We start from the raw sequence: 19,543 nt of genomic DNA, 5'->3' as shown, positions 1-19,543 counted from the left end.
CCAACAGGCTGGCGGTGCTTTAATGCCCATTCTGACCGCGACGGTAAAGCCGCGGTCAGAAAAGGGGATCCGGCGGTTTCCCGCCGGAATACCCCTGCCATGGAGATTCCGACCCCCTTCCCGCCATCCTGTTTCTGGCGGTTTTTACCGCCAGGAACAGGATGGCGGGAACGGGTGTCGTGGGGCCCCTGGGGGCCCCTGCACTGCCCATGCCAGTGGGCAGTGCAGGGGCCCTCTAACAGGGCCCCACCCTGATTTTCACTGTCTGCTTAGCAAACAGTGAAAATCGCGACGGGTGCAACTGCACCCGTCGCACCCCTGCAACTCCGCCGGGTCCATTCGGAGCCGGCTTCCTTGTTGCAGGGCCTTTCCCGCTGGGCCGGCGGGCACTCTTTTGGCGGTCGTCCGCCGGCCCAGCGGGAAAGCCAGAATGGCCTCGGAGCGGCCACGTGGCGGTTCCCGCCCTATTCTGAATTAGGCCCCAAATCATCAACAACCACTGGGGGCCTCTGCCTCTTCCCTCCTGCTACCCTCCAGCCACGCTGACCTCGGATTGGCTGCCTATGCCCAGGCTGGGGGGGGGGGGGAAGAAGCGGGGGAGAGAGTGCGCTCAGCTGCGCTGTCTCGCCGCTTCGTTTGGCACACTTGCGAGACTCCTCCTCCGGCTCCATCACTACCAGCAAATCAGAATTGGAACGGAGCAGACGGAACGGAGCAGACGCCGAGGTCTACTCGGTAAAAGGCCCAGCAGTGTCAGACACACCCACACACCCATCCGCACTGTGTAACAGGGTGCCAAGCGGGGATGCGAAGGGTGTGAAGGGTGTGGGAGGTGCACGGCCGCCTCGGCCGCGGCCTCACTTGATACGGCTAACAGATGCTGATCTCCTCTGACCTCCTCCGACTCCTCTGCTGCCCACTGGAAGTCTCGGAAGTCTTGCGTTCTCTCCTCTCTCTCGCGGCTCTCCGAATCAGCGCCCGCGGCTCTCAGTTCACTGCGTTTCTAAGCTGAGGAGGCTTCCAGCTGTTATGAGAGAGGAGGTAGGTCAGATGCGTATGTGTAATGAAAGTTGTCTGAAAAAGTAATTGAGGCCCTGGAGTATTCAGAATGGCTCTCGTCCATTGTCATTAATACAAGGGCACATAGTAAATTCTATGCTACATTGAGAAATCTCAATCATTTATTGTACTAGACAGTTTCCAGCTGCCTAATATAAATGAAATAGTGCAGATGAATGGTGTGAAGAAATTCACAAAAAATAGTTTTTTTTAAATTGCCTACCAGGTTGGTCTTCGTTATAAGGCAAAAGCACTGACAGCGTTCAGGAACTTGGAAGAGATACTATAATCTCTTAGGCAGCTTATTGTTTTGGCCACAGGGGCTTCCATATTTTAGCATATGGTATAAGTGAAGACTCTAGAAAAAACATAAGAGCTGCAACCATTTCAAAGCAAAAGGGAAAACTAAGGTCATTTATGGGACAGTGGAAAAGAATGACAAGGTTATAAAAAGTTTTGTAGGGCAGGCTATATCATCAAGGATACTTTGAGAAAAGGGTATGAGAAGACATAAAAACAAGTGAGATACTGCTTAATAATTCATCATGAAACTTTTTGGGATACCTTTCTTACTGTTACTATGGATACCAGTACACACCATGAAGATGTGTTGTTAAAGGAAATGGAGAAACTAATCGGAGAAGGATGGAAGAGCATTATAGCAAGTGTTTCTCTTAAATCTTTTTCATTAAATGGTTTTTCTGTTACAGAAACTGCAAAAATCAGTTTAACATGTTTAAGCATCACCACGCACCTACCCCTGTAATTAGACCAGCAGACCAGTACTCACTCTCTTCGCCTGTTTCCTCAGTAACCCTATGTGGGGTTGGTTGCCGGCCATGCTTGACCGGTGCTGTATAGGTATTAGTCCCATGTGATATCTGTGTGCCTGTAATGCTGGTTCTTGGTGGAATTCAAAGACCCACCCATTCACAACCTGCAGCTGAGTCACCCAGTAATACAGTCACATGACCGGGAAAGATGATTCCTGCCTCATAGGGGCCCCTAGCGAGAATTGACAAGACTATACAAGAACACCCCCCCAACCCAGATGAGCAGCCTGGTCATTGCAGCTACTTATTTAGAAATAGCTATGGCGCCTCATGTGGGTGTTTTGGGGCATATACAGAAGGTTGGGTAATCCTTTGAACAGGAAAGATCTGTTCACCAGCGAGAGCGGGATCCTTCGCCAGTGCTTTACATCTGTCTTGTAATCCTGGAGGCTACAGCCCAGATTGCACCTGTGGAATTCTGCCTGATCTAATGTTATGTATGTGCACAGGTATTTAAAGCCCCCCAGTGCCCAGCCCAGTAGGCGTGCCCCAAATGCCGGGCGCTGTCCAGGCGCATCTGAGAACACCACTAATTTCACCCAGTTAATGGGCAAACTTAAGTAGTCTCTAAAGAAACTCAGGATTTCTAAGATACATGGTATGAACTGGTCAGAGTCAGTAATGCAAAATATCGTCAGCAGAGAGTGAGATCACGTTCTCCCGATCTGAGGTCCAACAAAGTCTCCTAATTTGGGCATCAACCCTCACCCAGTTGGCCATTGTCTCTATCCTCAGTGCGAACAACAGGGATGAAAGAGGGCACCTCTGCCTAGTCCCACTGCCAATGTCAAACTATCTGGACATCTCCCAGTTGTTCGAGCACCCCGCAGCTTGGTATAGAGGACTTGGACCCAGGCCAGATATTCTAGCCCAGACCCCATCATTGTTAACACGGGCAAGAGATACCCCCATTCCCAAAAATCGAATGCCTTCTCAGCATCCAACTCTAGCTCCCCGAACACCCTTGTCTCGCTAGTCACGCAAACAGCCTTCTCAGGTTGTGTCACATGGATCTATGGGGAATAAACCTGGACTGGTCCAGGTGTATTAGTTTGTCAATGATCCAGAGCAAGCGATTTACCAACACCTTGGCTAACATCTTCACCTCCAGGTTCCACATGCAATGGGCGTATAGGAGGCACATATATCTACTGGCTTGCCCTCCTTGTGTATCCTCATGATTGTCGCTATTTGAAGATCTCTGGGTAAGCATCCTCTCTTTTTCTCTTCATAAAATATTTCCCTGAGGAGGCCAGTCAGCTTTCTCATTCGACACTTATAGAATTTTGCTTGGAACGCGGGGCAGGGGGGCTTTCCTTCCTTCAAACAGCTAATTGCCTCCTCAGTCTTGTCAACTGCTATACCCCTGTCCAGCAACTCTCTGTCATCTGCATTGGGTACAGACATCAGGATGTGAGCAATAAATCAAAGGCACTGTTCCCTTTCCGTCCCTGCCCTGGACTCACACAACATCCGCATATGCTCACCAAACGCCTCCTCTATATTTGCTGCCAGTTGGGCCATGCCTCTCTCACCTTTTACTACCTCAGGTACCCATTGATACCCTCTTTCCTGTGTGCCCGTGAGAGCAGTAACTTGCCCCCACATTGTAAAGCTTGTACTCCTTGGCCCTGTATTGAGACCATGCCTCTCACTTTACCAACCTGTTGTATTCGTCCCTGGAGAGGACAATTTTATGTGTGAGGTCCAGAGCAGGACTGTCCACGCTGTTCACTTCTCACTGGCATAAGTTTTCCTCCAGGATCAGGACTTCCTTTTCATGCTTTTTATTTTTCCCAATGATGTGCGCTATGATGTGTCTCTGAATCACTGTCTTGTGTGCCTTCCAGACTCTCATTTTGGATTCTATCAAGTGTGTGTCTTCCAGAAAGTATTACTCTGTTGCTGTCCTCATAACCTCTTTGGTATGCTAATTGTTCATCTTCCATGGGTCCAGTCTCCATCTCTGTAAGCCCCAGCTTGCCGGGGCCAGCAACTGTGTAACCAGAGGGTAATGATCCGAGACCCCTCACACCCAATGGCGTGTGCCTCCGAACTTAGACCTCTGGGGTCCTGGCATAAAGAGGTAGTCTATATGGGACATAGACCCAGTTGCACCCAATGCATAGGATATGCTCTTCCTTCCATAGGTCAACCAACCCCAGTGCCTCCATACTTGTGCTTAGGCAGGTGAGGTTGCTCATCTCTGACCGTTGCCCCTTGTGTCTTCTGCTCACTGCTCTGTGGTGTCTTGTCTCAGTTGTGATGTACAACCTCTACCCTGCTGTCCAGTCTCTAATGGTTTCCAGCATTCAGGCTACTCCCAAACCTCCTCCACGGTGTTAAAAAAAGTTAGTACTTTCATCATGCACTGTAGGTTATGTCTCTGAATCTCCCTCTGCACGTTGTTGAAGGATCTACACCTTGCCTGGACCTCCTACGTGTGGTCTGGAAAGATCACCATTGCATGGTTGTCATCTATGGGGCTCTGCTGACAGGCAACCCTGAAAACTGTGTCACAGTCCCAGTAGGTCAGGGTGCAGGCCAGGAGCCATCTCAGCCTGACTCTTGGCTTCAGAGGGGAACCAGGGACTCCTGTACTCATTCAACCGCAAAGTGGGCAGATAGATTCTTTCACCATGTGGCACATTAGGCCTTCCATGAAGTGGTCTGACTCTGTGCCCTTCGTCGGTTCAAGTATACTCCTGCCAGGCGGGCCATGTGGCACACTAAGCCATCCATGAAGCCGTCTGTGTCTGTGCCCTCCATCCACTTAAGTACTCCTGCCAGGAGATATTTTGTTATACCAAGTTTCTTACTGATGGTTTAAGTGTGGGTGGAGGCAGAATAAATTATTCTATGGCTAACACACCACATAATAGAAAGGATGGCCATAGAGGGATTGTGCATGACTACAGGAGAAATCCAGACTCAGTAGAAATGGTGGACCTGGAGTGAAAATTAATGATAATCAAAGGAGATACAAAGGATACCTCAAGGCTTAGCATATGTAGAAGTTGCATTGATTGAATTTCATATATTTTTTTCTTATTCCTATTTTAATTTTTTAAAGTTTATTATAGCATTGGCCCAGGGAAATAATGAGTGGCCGCTTCACTACTTCATTTATACTCTTATTTCTCCATGTTTATTTTATTGTCCCATTTGTATGCCAAATGCCCGCTCACAGTTCTACACATTTTATTATTCACCTTATGTAGAGTGCTCTTTGTAGGACATGACTTTGAAAGCCATTAAGACACAGTTGTTAGATAGGTTCTGCTAATGATATCGCTCATATTCACCCTTTGCTTCGACAGGTCCTCGGGGAACAACCGACACATGATCATGATCTTTGGATGCTCCCTGGCAGCTGCCTTTCTTCTCATCGGCTCAGTAGTTGGCACACTGATATTTATACGGAGAAGAAGGAAAACAGGTAAGATCCCAACATGGACTTAATCCATCTTGGAAAATATCTTTAGTGGTGTGTTTGTGAGCGAATGGAGGTGGATCACTGTGATAGATGCAAGTGCCTGACAGAAAGCACACAGAAAATATGTGACTATGCTCCTCGTACCACTCCAGCTGATCCTCAAACTGTCCGCAGAGAGAATGCTTTTTGAACACAGGGTCACCCTTCCTGTTCAGTGAGAGTTTCAGAAAAATGTACTGCTGAGGACATCATTCTACAGAAGTGGTATGAGTTGGATCATCTGGCATGGTGAGCATCCCTGCTCTCTGCAAAGAGAGCACTTCACTGACAGTTCATTGGCAGATGTTAGCAGCAGGGTGACAGGTAGCAGCTGTTGACATACAAAATCTATGTGACGAGGTATATGAACATTATTCTTAAGGGTTCGGATTAAGACCTCTAATATGGTGCCATAAATGGTCTACTTGATCACTTAAATGTTCTAGCTGGTGTTCATTAATAAAGTTGACTCTGCAGTGCTTTTAGACATATTTATATATTCAAAGAAAATCTTAAGCCCTACCCCTTTAAGTGTGTTTAAAGCCTATCTTTTCTTCACTTAGGGGACCATCTGAGCACCCATTTAAAAGTGCGGGCTTACAAGAAGTGCTCATTAAAAGATGGAAACATTATATAAATTTGCCTAAAAAGTCCAGAACTAAGGAGAGAGGTCAAGACAGGCATGGGCGTGGGTGAGGGAAATGATTTTAGGCAGCAGGGGCTTCTACCAGATCCACACTGCCATTTCCCCAAGCTACATAGGGCTTCCGGGAGCACAGCAACATTCATGCTAGAAGGAGATCCCTCCTCACATGTTGGATTCCAGGTCTTGGAATTCCGCTAGCTAAACCTGGTCTCTGGCTAAGTCTTTAGTCTTTTGTTTGTGCAGTCTTTGTAGTTGGAAGCGTTCAGGCTGCATTGAGGGAGGAGAACAAAGTCCTCAGTTCCTTTTGTGTCAGGGTATCTGAGGATGCTGAGAGTCGCAAGTTACCAAATGCAAAGCTAGAAGAGCAGAAGACACCAATCTGGTAGGAGGAGAGCAGCAGGCACACCGAGTTTCTGTACCAAGCCATTATATTTTAATGGCTAGTGATGCAAGACTGATGTGGGAGAGCCTTGTTTCAAAAGACATATGCCTAATATGCACACCTATCCCTATTCATGCACATAACGAAGCTCCCGAAAAAAGCAGCACCACTTTCCACACCAGCTCTTTGAGATAAACTTAAAATCATCAATATCGGGTCTATCTCCTCACACCTGCTAGCGACAGATTATGGGAAGCGTCTCCTGGGCTTGTAATCAGTGGCTTGTGTCTTAGCACTGGGAGAAAAGAAGGAATGTAAGCCCTTAGTGCCCCCAGGTCCCTATCGTTGAATGAGGGTCAAAAGGTGCTCTTAAATGTTCCATGTGGCACTGGGGTTACGCAACGGGCACCTGATTTGCCTCCAAGGGGGCAACCCGAGGGTGCCCACTACCAGATCCCTCTCCTTTGAAAATACTAAGACTTACACAGCTCTTTGGCATAACTGGTTTCAACTGAGACTGTGTCCAAACTGGAGACAGATTACAGGGTCTTAGGTGAGCCCATTGAACTGGGCAGTGAGGCACAGATGTGATGCATTGGAACTCAGAGTGAAAAATTGCAGAGCTACGTTGTGAGAATAAAGGAAAATTGGGCAGTGCCAAATCTGCAGTCATATGCCAATGATTCTATCAGCAACACTCGCACAAAAACTGCAAATTTTGTGTGACTGCGAACATTGCACTACGGTGCAAGGATAAGGCAGCAGTGTCTTATGTAGTATTTGTACTCGAGGTACACCATTGAGTACAAATTAATGCGTCATTATAACCACCAGAGGATAAGTGGCTTAAGTTACTTCAAGTAAATGTTACACAAAGGAATATCACACTATATTCCTCTTGCGCATTGTTCGTGTCTGGTTTAATTTCACACAAAACCAGATCACGCTATTTTCTTTGATTGGCTGTCTGTCAAATCCTAGAGCCATTTCCTTTGTCTGCCTCCCGTTATACTGCTTGCATGCAAAAGCAGTGCCCCAAAGACTTCTAAGAATACTAGAATGTCTCCAAAACCAAACACATGCTGAGAATCTTTGTTTTAACCACCAATAGGGATCAAATGTACCAACTTCTTTCTCAAGCTGTTGAGTAGGATCCTGCCACTGCCTTCATCGTCATACGGCATTGAACTAACAAGGGCATGACAGTGCGTAACCTGGCTGTACCATTACTTTTCCTAAATTATTAAATAAAGGGTAGTTGTTTTTCTGCCGAATGGAAACAAATGTTTGTTTACCATAGTGCAAGGTATAATATAGGAGTTAAGTACAGAGATGAATGCAATGTTCACGTACACCATAATTTATCATCATTTGAAAGAATGTTTATGTTACTATATTTTAGAAATATATTATTCTTTACAATCATTATATGTTTGACGTATTAGACATATAGGATTTATTTAAACTTGAAAGTGTACTCATGTTTAATTAGTTCGGCCAGACTGAAGGCCCATATAGTTTTCTGTTTTTTAACTTTCAATGTGCAGTTTGCTTTTTGAATGTGTTGTTAAAGCTGCAAGTGTCAGGATCCATGACTGAGTTAATAGGGAGCTTCTTGTTTTGGATGAGGATGTGAGTATTCTGAGCTGGCAGCTGTAACTCTTGTGAAATTCCAGAGCATGAGTGTGTACTGAGGTGAATGCTGAAAATCCAGAAGGTTGAAGTTAAAATTAAGCACCCCATAGTTTGAGTTTCTGCTTTGAACTAAGAAGGAATTTGCTTATGAGACCATTGATGGAAGAACAACATTAAATTATGGTTTAGTTAACGGGCAGACTCAGATTCTCTCTGCCCCGAACTAGTTAGATTCTTCCCATGAACTTTAATTTCTATGTGGCTTCATGCTGCCATACCTCTCTTGATGGAAACTTCTCCTGAAGTTCTGTTGTGCTGACTATCTTCCTGAAACCCTAGAATATTAGTATAGTTAGGATTTTAGATTAAATAGTTAGGCAGGAAAAACTTGGATTCGTACTCTATGAATCAATCGTTTTTCCTTATTTTCTGCATTATGGCTATTGAATTAGTGGTCTTTTAGATGTTAGTTCAAATTCATTTTGTACAACATTTTGATTTGCTTTTGGTAATTCTGTTAATTTATATGATGATTTTGAGACTCATAAATGTAAGTTTGACTTTGAGTCTAAATAAAGACCCTTGAATTATAAATTGGTCTCCCGATTTGAATGTGTGACCATCAAGTTACTCTGTAATTAATTCAAATAGTTTTGAATAATTTTCTCCTTACCCTTCGCAATGAGAAGAAAAATTCATTGGAACCCGAAATTTAGAATTAGGACTCAGAGCTCGAGCAGATGGTAGCAGAGGATGGTCCTCTTTCCGAAATGAGAAGATCTGGAATTAGCTTCTAGAATAGCTAGTCCCAATGCCTAATTTAGATGCTCGTATCTAGACTTGGAAGATCAGCGGAATCATGGTGATTCAGAGGAGGGTTTTATCGGAAGCAGACAAGTGAATATTAACAGGGTTTCAGATTGCGGAAGTTGCATTTAGGTTGCGATGAGTGTGTGAAAAGTTGTGTCTTGCAGAGATGCTTTGCATGTCTGTGAGTACGATAATTTAAAAAGAGGTGAGGAGCTTATTGGGTCAGAGGTGGCCTAAGATCCTGAGATAGTTAAAAAGTTGTAGAAGACATCATAATATAATATCTGCTCTGAGGTTGGGTCATTGTGAGACATCGTCAATGGCATTATTAAGATAGGGGCCTGCTTTGTGTGAATGTGAAGTAATTGGTATAGTGAATGTTAATGCACAGAGTGAAGCTATACTGGTCTTGGAGACACTCCACAGATCGAGGTTTCATCACACATGATTGTGAACTCGCTTGTGTGTTTGAAACTATTCATTTGAGCAGAGCAAAGGTTTTGTATTCTGTGTGTGCGTCACATGTGCAATAGAGTGGGACATTGGAAGTGGGAATGTTGTTTGAATCCAGCTAATCAAGCTCATAATGCTGGATTTGTACCTTCTTAGAATACTAATTCCAATCAGATGCAGGGTGTGCAGAGACCTAGAAGTCGGAATCAATAATGCAAGTTCTTCAACCTCCAATGCCACAGCAAAATGCTCTTGGGTCATGTCAGAATATGAATCAGGGTTTGAGAATAAATACAACTTTGGTGCAGGATAATAATCCCTTTCAACAGTTTCCCCTGTTTAATTTGGATGAAGTAAATGGCACCAATCAGACGGTGCCTGAAGGGGGAAGAAGGCTGTATACTTGGTGCAGCCTTAGAGGTGGACCAAAGCAGACCATTTATAGACAGTGACATCATGTGTCATTCCTGGTTAATACTGGTGCTACCTGTTCTACTTTGAGAAAAGTAGAAGTCCCAAACCTACCCCTCTCGGGAAAAACCAATCCAAGTTGTTGGTGTAGAAAATAAACAAATGACTGCTAAAGAAGCTGCCCCAGTTAAAGTGAAAATAGGCTCTTTTGAGGAGAAACAGAAGGTTAGCATATGTGATTGCAGTCCAGTGAATCTTTTGGGAAGAGATTTACTTACAAAACTAAATTGTGTTTTCTTTTGCACTCCAGCAGGTATAGAAGTGCAAACCCATGATGAGGATGCTGTTTCTAAGCTAATGAAAATTTAACTCTGTTGCATGATGCTGAAGTTGCTAACACTTGATGTTTTACTCCTAGATTTGAGAGAGACTGTCAATCATGAGGTGTGAGATTTTACGGGGAAGGATATGTGATTGATCCAAGGTGTAGAACCTGTCCCAATTTCAATAAAGCCTAATGATGAATTCCCAAGAACTTCACAATACAATTTGACAGCGGAAACGATTGCTGGGATAACTCCTGTGATTGAATCCATGATACAACAGGGAATTCTGAAGGAGATAATGGGAAGTCCTTGCAACTCTCCCATTATGGGCCTTCAAAAACTGAGTGGCAAATATAGGATTGTACAGGACCTGAGGAAAATAAGTAATGTTATTTTTCCTTGCTGCCCCATGGTACCAAATCTCACTTTAATACTGTTCATGATCCCATGTGAGGCTGAGTGATTCACTGTCATTGATTTGTGTCAGGCCTCCTTTTCAGTACCGTTCCATGAGGACAATCAGTTCCTTTTTGCATTCCAACTTGTGTTGTAAAGTGCCCCTTTTTGGATAGTGACCCCCCCCCCCCACCTCTTGCTGCTTGATGCTGTTGTTTTTGACCTCTTAGGGTACTGAGGACTGCTACCCTGGCCTCAGTTCTTATGCTCTTTCTCTTAAACTGTATGTTGAATTGCATAGGCCAATTGGCAAGGACTTTAAATCCCGTGTAAGTCCCTAGTAAGTGGTACCAGTGGTACCCAGGGCCAGAGTGGTAAAGGGATCACCAGGCCTGCAGCACACGGAGTGGCCCAAGTAAAAATGAGTCTGACATGTCAGCCTGCACAAGCAGCCTGCTGCTCGATTGCGACTCTGCCCACACCAAGTGCAGGCAGAGTCCCCTTTACTGTCCATTGACAGGTCAGTCACCCCTAAGGAGTTTACCTCCCCTTTAAGTCCCTAGTAATTGGTACCAGTGGTACCCAGGGCCAAAGTGGGAAAGGGGTCACCAGGGCTGACGCACTGATTGTGCCACCCTGTGTGACCCAAGAAAAAATAAGACTGACATGTCAGCCTGCACAAGCAGCCTGCTGCTCAAGTGTGACTCTGCCCACACCAAGTTCCCTATACTGTCCATAGACAGGTCAGTCACCCCTAAGGCAGGTTTCCTGTAGCCCAAGAGACAGGGCGAACTGTTCTATGATGCACCTATGACACCGTACTGGCATTCAAAACTTAATGCTGTCACTGGTAACCCATCAGTCCATAAGATAACGTGGACTGGCACCTGGACACTGCCCAGATGTCAAGCTCTGTGATGGTCAGGCCAATTACCCCATGTTTGGAATCAAACCTCTTGCTTTTTAACCCTGAGCATGATGCCCATTCTCAGGATTAACTAGCATGTGCCCTGTTTACCAAGCTCTCTGCTGTTTTGGTGTGCTCTCGCAAGCCTCTGCCACCACAAACAAGAGTCTGCCCTCCTGCTGGTTGTGCTAGCACTTCCCCAGGATGTAGCCAAAAGGCCTTGGCAGGCAAGACGTCACACCTCCTCCGTCCCAGGATGGCTAGTGTGAAAGGTAATCAAGGCAGTGAGTCTCAAAGGCTTCCTTTGCTCTTTATAGTAATTACTCATCCCACCAGTGGAGAACAAGCCCTTCCCGCCATGTCCAGCCCGACAGGTGGGAAAATTAAAAATGCAGGATGTGTACACAGTCAAAAGGCTAGCCACTCTTTTAGGGTGGGCTAGGAGGCCTGTACAGCTGAGGAAAGGTTCTGCTATCTTGGCAACCCCTAGGAGTAGTGGGTTCTGGGTAGAAAGTGACTTTATCCCACAAGAAGTTGTCCCTGCAGGGGCGGACTAGCTGCAGGGACCAGTAGCCCATTGACCACTGTCCCCCACACCCTTAACGCCCCCTAACCTAGGATTTAAGACAACAGACCCTCAAGTTGTTACTTGAAAGGAAGAAGAGGCACAAAGAAGACAATGTCACCAACAACAGGACCTGGACTCCAGCCACAGCGTGAAGGGAGGAAATTGAAGTGAAGTTAGGAGACCATCACTGGAACTGAGTGACCGACATTTGCCCGTGGTGAAAGCTCGTTGGTCCCATCAAGAGGGAACCATGTAGACACTGATAAGCCAAGAAAGACTGCCCTGACTGGTGGTACCAGTCCCCTGCAACTTGCAGGAGTAACGCCATGCTGAAGTAGAAGTGTGGCCTGAAGGGCTCTGTGTGAGTGAGCCCAAAGAAACCCGGGGTCCATAATCCAAAGAAAGGGAGTGAGTTTTCTGCCAAGTTTCAATCCTCTACTCCCTGCCGGATGACCTCCAGCTGTCAAAGTGCCAGTGGACCACCTTTGCAGCTACCAAGGCTTGTCTGTCACCAATCCGGAATCTGATGGGCACTCGGACATCACTGACTCCAGAGCAGACCCCCAGCATTGAGATCGATGCTGGCAATTACCTCTCGCCTGTGGTTCTGCATCCTGAAGAGAGGGACCTTGAGAGGAGCAGAAAAGCATTTTTGACACAACCACCTCCCGTGATTGACAGCTAGAAGCCACCTCTGAACCTGGAGCTGCTGGCAAAGTTCAAACTATTGATTCCTGGTCCTACCCCCCAAAGACCTCTACATACAAAGGGTGGAGTGCGCATCCAGTCCCAAGTACCCGTTTGTCAAGACCCGCAATTTTGGCAGGCCCGCAGATCCCGTCAGCACCAAGGACAGCCAAAGCACCTCTGCACCCAGAGTCCCTAGGCAAGGTAATAAGAAACAGACTGTTGTCCTGGTCTAGGACCCCGCAGAACCTTAACTCCAGGTGGGTTCGCCGGAGCTCACCCTGCAAAAGCCCGAGTGCACACTTTGATTTTCCCCATTGAGTTCAATGGTAACCGTTTGACTGCAAGAAATACAGTATTTTCCAAAGCTTCTAAAATTCATAACTCCAGTTATATGTAGGATAAAAAAAAAATTGTTTGGGTGTCTAATGTTATATAAAAATAAGCTTTATTTTCCAAATTGGTGCTGGATTTCTTTCGAGTTGTGTAATTTACTTATTGTCCATGTTGTATTGTGAAATGCTTTACACATCTCCCTCTATTTAGCCTGACTGCTCTCTGCCACTTTACCAGGACTGAGCTACCATTTACTAGTGTGAACTCAAGGTCCACTACTGGGTAATGTGCTAGTATTACATGGTAAGGCTCCCTAGTCATACCACATAATACTGCCATCTTGCTGTAACTCGTAAATAGGGTCTTAACTGGGTATTGGGTCCCTCAGAGATAAACTAAATCTCCATCTATTTTTGATCAGAATTTAAAGAAAAACTTGGAATCTTTAGTCATGCCTTGCAGCTCAGTCTTGATCCAGTATATCAATGACCTAATGGTGGCGTAAAATACCCAGAAGCTTGTAAACCATACACTATTGCTTTGGTGAACTACCTAGCTGAGAATGGACATAAGGTGTCACCAGGAAAGTTACAATACTGTCAAAAAACAGTCAAATATTTTGGACACCATATTGAAAAGGGAGTGAGGTAAGTGTCAAAGGAGGGTTTCAGCCATACTGAAAATGAATCTGTTAACTACATAGAGGGAAGTCAGAATGTCCTTGGGGATGGTAGGCTACTGTAGACAGTGGATACCCAACTTTTTCCTGATGGCCAAGCCTTTAAAGAGGCTGACACACAGGTATGGGCCCAATCCGGTACCGTGGGATAGCGACTGTCTTGTCACATTTCTGGAGCTGACAGAACATCTCTGTCATGCCCGGCTCAGGGGATGCCCAATTATAACAAATCTGTTGCACTTTTCTGCAGTGAGAGGGAGGGTAGTCCTTGGACAGTGCTAAATCAAAATCATTGAAATTAGCCGCAGTCAGCACAAGTATAGAGAGGTGTGAAAATATTGGTATGGGTCACCGATTAACCGTGTATGTTGCCCACTCCGTAGAGCTTTTGTTGACTAGAACCAGGAACAGTATCTCATAAGCAGTCGACTTACTAAGTACAAACAAATCATTCTAGCTGCATCCAACATAACTATCAAATGTTGTGGGATTTTGACTCCTGCCACTCTGTTGCCAGTATCGAATCAAGAAGTTAAAGACTGTGAAGAAGTCCACAAATGTCTTGATGTCACTAAACTGTGCACCAAACCAAGACCAGACATCCAAGATGGACTATTATCCGACTAGGATTATGTCCATGGTTCATGCTTAAGAGACAGTGGAGGAAGTCTGAGAGCAGCCTATGCTGTTTGTACCCTTTCTGGAGTTGTTGAAGCTTCCTGGCTTCATGGAATATTCTCTGCTCAAGTGGCCAAATTGATTGCTTTTACTAGAGCTTTTTGTGTTTCGCATCAATTGAAAGTGAAAACTTTTACTGACAGTCAATATGGCTTTGGCATCGTTCATTTACGACGTCTTGTGGATCCCCAATCTGGAATAGCAAACAAGTGAGAAACCTCCTTGATGCACTACAATTGCCCCAGGAGATTGAAGTGGTTAAGTGCCCTGCACATCATTCTTGAGATGATTATTTGACTCTGGGCAATAAGTACACTGGAAAGATTGCAAAATACTGTGCTCATAATGTTTGCACATTCAATGGTGAATTCACAAATGAAGGAATGGATGGAACTAACTTTACCCTCTTGTTGACAACAGTTGATACCTGGGAAGAGGTAAAGTGGCTTCAGGAGGAAGTGTCTGAGGAAGAACAGTAAGGATGGGGCGGAGCATGTTGTGTTAAGACAACTGATGACATTTGAGTTTCAATGGATGGGCGACCAGTGTTGCCAAATAGTCTGTTACCTCCTACGGCTAGACATTTGCATGGTCCAGATCATATTGGGAGGGATGCCATGGTAAGACTGTCTAGACAAACTTGGTTCAATCCTAATTTTAAGTTGATGGCTGAAGCATTGTGCCATAGATGTGTTGTGTGTCATCAGAACAATGTAGGAAAAAGAACTGCAGTTACCCTGAGTCATAGAAGAAGGTCAGGAGGACCTTTGAACAGGATATAAAAGGATTTTTTGAGATGCCCGTGTGCAAAGGATTATAATATGTTTTGGTTGTGGTGTGTGTCTTTTCCCATTGGGTCGAGGTTTACCCAACTAGCCTCACTGTAGCTAAACTGTTACGGAGATAACTCATTCCTAGGTTTGGCATTCCAGCCTCTTTAGAATCAGATCGAGGAACTAATTTGAACAATGAGGTCCTGAAATTGTTGTGCGCATCTTTGCAAATAGAACAGCAATTACATTGCAGTTACAGACCTGAGGTTTCTGGTTTTGTGGAGCAAGTGAATGGCACACTGAAATCCAGACTGGCAAAAGTGTGTTCTTCCACATCATTGAAATGGCCTGATGCTCTGTCTCTTGTGTTAATGAGTTTGCGGAGCGTAACTGATTGAAAGACTGAACTGTCCAGCCATGAAATCACGGGCAGGGCAGTGAGATTGCAGCAATTCCTGGGAATATACTTGTGAATATCACTGATGATATGGTCTTAGACTTTTGCTAAGGATTTGGAGATGTGGTGTGTTCTGTGCCTCATCAGGCTGGAGTAGCCACAACACTTCTACATCAAGAACAATGCCATGGCCTCAATCCAGGTGACTGGGTCTTAGTGAAGAAACATGTCAGGAAGACGTGATTAGAACCTCGCTGGTGTGGACTGTACCAGGTGATCCTAGTAACGACGACTGTAAAGTATGGAGGTCTCCCCAACTGGATACACACTTCCCATTCCTGCAGAGTTGATTGCCCTCTCAACACAACAGTGCCTATCCCAGAAGAACCAGTTGTACGAGAGAGATGACAAGAACAGGACACATAGGCTGTCAGGGACCAGACTGAGCCACATTTGAGCAAGCGGATGGGGGTCTTGAACAAGTTTTTCTGAGACCGAAAAAGAGACAAGTGAACCTCGCCCTGTGGTGAATGACTCTGACTCAGAATCAGACCCCGAAGAAGGAACTACTGCTGGGAAAAAGCGAGTGGAAGCTGGAGACCATTGGCCTAGAAAGAAGGAAAGTGAGTTTGCCCAAAGAACGTGTGCCACCAATGATTAACGAAGAAGCAGAAAGCTCTGATCTGAGTGAAAGTGCTGATGAAGGTGTGGCACTGAGGAGATCAAAGAGAACAAGGATGCCTAGTCATAAGCATTCTTCACCAGAGTGGACTTACTTTGCAAATGACACAGTCACAGATAAAGAGTTCTCGGAATGTCAGAGTGAACATACTGTTTCCACTGAACTTCCATGAACTGAACGTCATGGTTGAGCTGTATTTTGAATTTTCTTTGCCCACAATGAACTTGGTTCATGTAGATGTTAGAGACATTTTTGTTTATTGGGATAGAGAATTTGGAAGATTTACTATGCCCCAGCAAAAGAAGAAAAAGGGTTGTCATTTACAAAAAAACAGAGTAGGTTAAGGGAAGTCTCACAAAGATTTATACACTGTTGCTCAATGACCTTGCAACTTTGTTGTTGTTTGCATTGGTGAAATCAACAAAGATATATTTTGCTTCTGCAGTATTTACTGTGATAATAGATCTGATTCTAAAGGTGAAATGGAACTAAACAGGAAAAATATGAGTAGATACCTAATAGGTGATTTACGGCTTATTTCCCTTGCAATATTAGTGATGTTATTAATTGGTGTGTTTTCTTCTACACATTCTGCAACGAAGAAGTTACCTCCTAGTGTTTCCCCACAAATTTTTAGTCCTAAAGATAATAATATCTATATGTCAGATGATTAAGAATTACCCTTAGACGAATCTGGAGAAGATTACTCAGATTGTATGAGTCTGCAAATACAATGAATGCTATGTCTGTATGCAGTTACCTGCTTCAGTGTCAGAAGGCATCACAAATCACCACCTTCCATTGACATATACTATTTCTTGTAGTTTGTTGTTAAGAATATTTTACAATGAGATAAGTTTTCAATATTATTTTTCAAATTATGACTTAGTGTTGCCTGAAGTTGCTTTGTTTAAGCACCTGAATAAGAATCCATATTTAAAGGTGCGGAGATTGCAGGAAAATATTTTCTGTCATTAAAACCCTTGGACAATGCATATGCACGTAGTCACAATGTGACTGGTTCAAATTTAGTGGAGGATCAAAGGAGGGAATTAGAAACTGAATCCAAAACAGATAAAGATCTTGCAACACAACATAAATGTAAAAAGGAAGAGATAGAACAACAAGTGCAATGGAATTTGCCGACTTTGAGTTCAAACTGGCAACATAAATGGAAATTGGGTTATACGACGGAATACCGACTTCCGAAACAACGAGTGCCTGAACAACGAGGTCGGAGCACCGACCTCGTTGTTACTACTAATGCCTTTACCACGAATGCCTTAACAATGATATTTCATTGTAAAGGCATTCCTGATAAAAGCATTAGTAATAGGCACCATTGATCCTGCATCCCTCACCCCAACCCCCCCCCCAAAACCTAAAACCCCCTGACCCCCACCCCCTCCCCAAAACCTAAAACGCCCCACCCCCCAACCCAAAACCTAAAACCCCCTGACCCCCTCCCTAAAACGCCCCACCCCCCCAACCCCACCCCAAAACATAAAAACCCCTTACCCCCACCCCCTCGCCAAAACCAAAAACGCTCCACCCCCCAACCCCGCCCCCAAAACCTAAAACCCCCTGACCCCCTACCCCCTCCCCAAAACCAAAAATGCCCCACCCCCCCAACCCCACCACAAAACCTAAAACCCCTGACCCCCCACCCCCTCCCCAAAACCTAAAACGCCCCACCCCAACCCAAAACCTAAAACCCCCTGACCCCCAACCCCCTCCCCAAAACCTAAAACGCCCTACCCCCCAACCCCACCCCACAACCTAAAACCCCCTGACCCCCACCCCCTCCCCAAAACCTTAAACGCCCCACCCCCCCAACCCCACCCCAAAACCTAAAACCCCCCACTTACCTTAGTCGTCCCCTCGTCACCTGCGTCGTCCTCCTTAGCCGACTCCCTTGTTTGTACCTTAAACATGCATGTTCGTTGTTCAGGGCATTCGTAGTTAAGGCACAAAATAACGGAGTTGTGGTTAAAGAAAGCTTTGTTCCGCTTTCGTTAACCACGACTTCATTATAAAAACTTCGGCATAAAGGACGTTTCCCTGGAAATTGTGCATAAACTTTGAACAGAGCTATATAGACCCGCTGTTTATAGGGAAGAGTGACTGTGAGCATGTTTTTGATGCAAGAGGAAAGAGTGAATTCTTGCTGGGGGGAAAGGATCCTGTGATTCATGGAGTCTATTGTATTTGTAGACAGTATACATATTTTAAGTTGCCGAAAGGATGGCATGGTACGTGTTATTCAGCGATAGTATTTCTAAAGATCAATCATGTGGAAACATCTTTGAAGGTGGAACCCAGAAGCAGACGAAGAGCTAGTGCTGCAGAAATAATGGGAGATGTTTTTGGTGCATTGTTTCCATCAATAGGAGTGATTTTGAATGACCTGAAGATTAGAAAGCTGTCAACAATAGTGGATAAACTGGCTACTAGCACAGCAAATTTGCTGTTGTTGGTAAATACTGAGATGGTTGTGCTAAGATCAATGGTTTTACAACATCAGCTTGCACTAGATTTGTTACTCACAAAAGAGGGCGGAGCCTGCTGGATGCTGAAGGTTCAACAATGTTGTACTTTATTCCAATAAAAGTAAAGAACTGGGGAAGAATATTTCAGGACTAACGAAGGAATTGAAAGGGCTTGCAGTGACTGGTGCAAGGGAGGCAATTAGAAATTGATTTTCTCCTATAAGCAGGTGGTTTGGGAATTTGGGAAGTGAAATAGTAGGCTTTGTGTTTAGACCATTGTTGATAATTTCAATAGTGGGAATAGTTTTGTTGATTGGATACAAGGTCTTTCAGAGAAGAAAGATCCAGAGAGGTCAGAAGAGAAAAAGAGCAGAAGTTGAATTGGAAGGCAGTCAGTGTAAATATGTGTAGATATGAAGCATTCAGAGGAGTCATGGCGAAAACTGTTTAAAACAACCAGGTATTAGAGAGTCTCATTCAAGACTGAAAGGGAATTATGATGTCTCAAAAGTCATCAGAGGGAGGGTTGAGAGAGGGTAACCTGGCTGTGCCATTACACCTCTTAAATCATTAAATAAAGGGTGGTTGTTTTTCTACTAACCGGAAAGAAATGTTTCCTTAACATGGTGCACTGTAAAATATACGAGTTAAGTGCACAGACGAATGCAATGTTTCATGTATGCCGTATTTTATCATCATTTCACAGAATGTTCATGTTACCATATTTTAGAAATATTATTCTTTATAATCATTATATGTTTGACATAATAGACGTATAGGATGTATTTTCCCCGAAAATGTACTCATATTTAATCAGGTTGGCCAGAGTGAAGGCCCGTATTTTTTCAGTGTTTTAACTTTCAATGTGTAGTTTGCTTTTTGAATGGTTTCTTAAAAATGCAGGTGTTAGGATCCAAGACA

General features: G+C 44.6%; 1 protein-coding gene across 1 annotated transcript in view; it reads left to right on the top strand.

Moving 5' to 3' along the window:
* LOC138299812 (trem-like transcript 1 protein) overlaps positions 1 to 19,543 on the top strand; it is a 93,730-nt gene that overhangs the window by 47,373 nt on the left and 26,814 nt on the right. The window contains exon 5 of the mRNA XM_069238397.1: positions 5,213 to 5,331. Within this exon, the coding sequence (XP_069094498.1) occupies positions 5,213 to 5,331 (119 nt within the window). The remainder of the gene's footprint in view (positions 1 to 5,212; positions 5,332 to 19,543) is intronic.

This window comes from Pleurodeles waltl, chromosome 6 (genome assembly GCF_031143425.1).
Source record: "Pleurodeles waltl isolate 20211129_DDA chromosome 6, aPleWal1.hap1.20221129, whole genome shotgun sequence".
NCBI lineage: Eukaryota > Metazoa > Chordata > Amphibia > Caudata > Salamandridae > Pleurodeles > Pleurodeles waltl.
The sequence above is the reverse complement of the archived record's forward strand: the minus strand, read 5'-3'. Positions and strand labels throughout refer to the sequence as shown.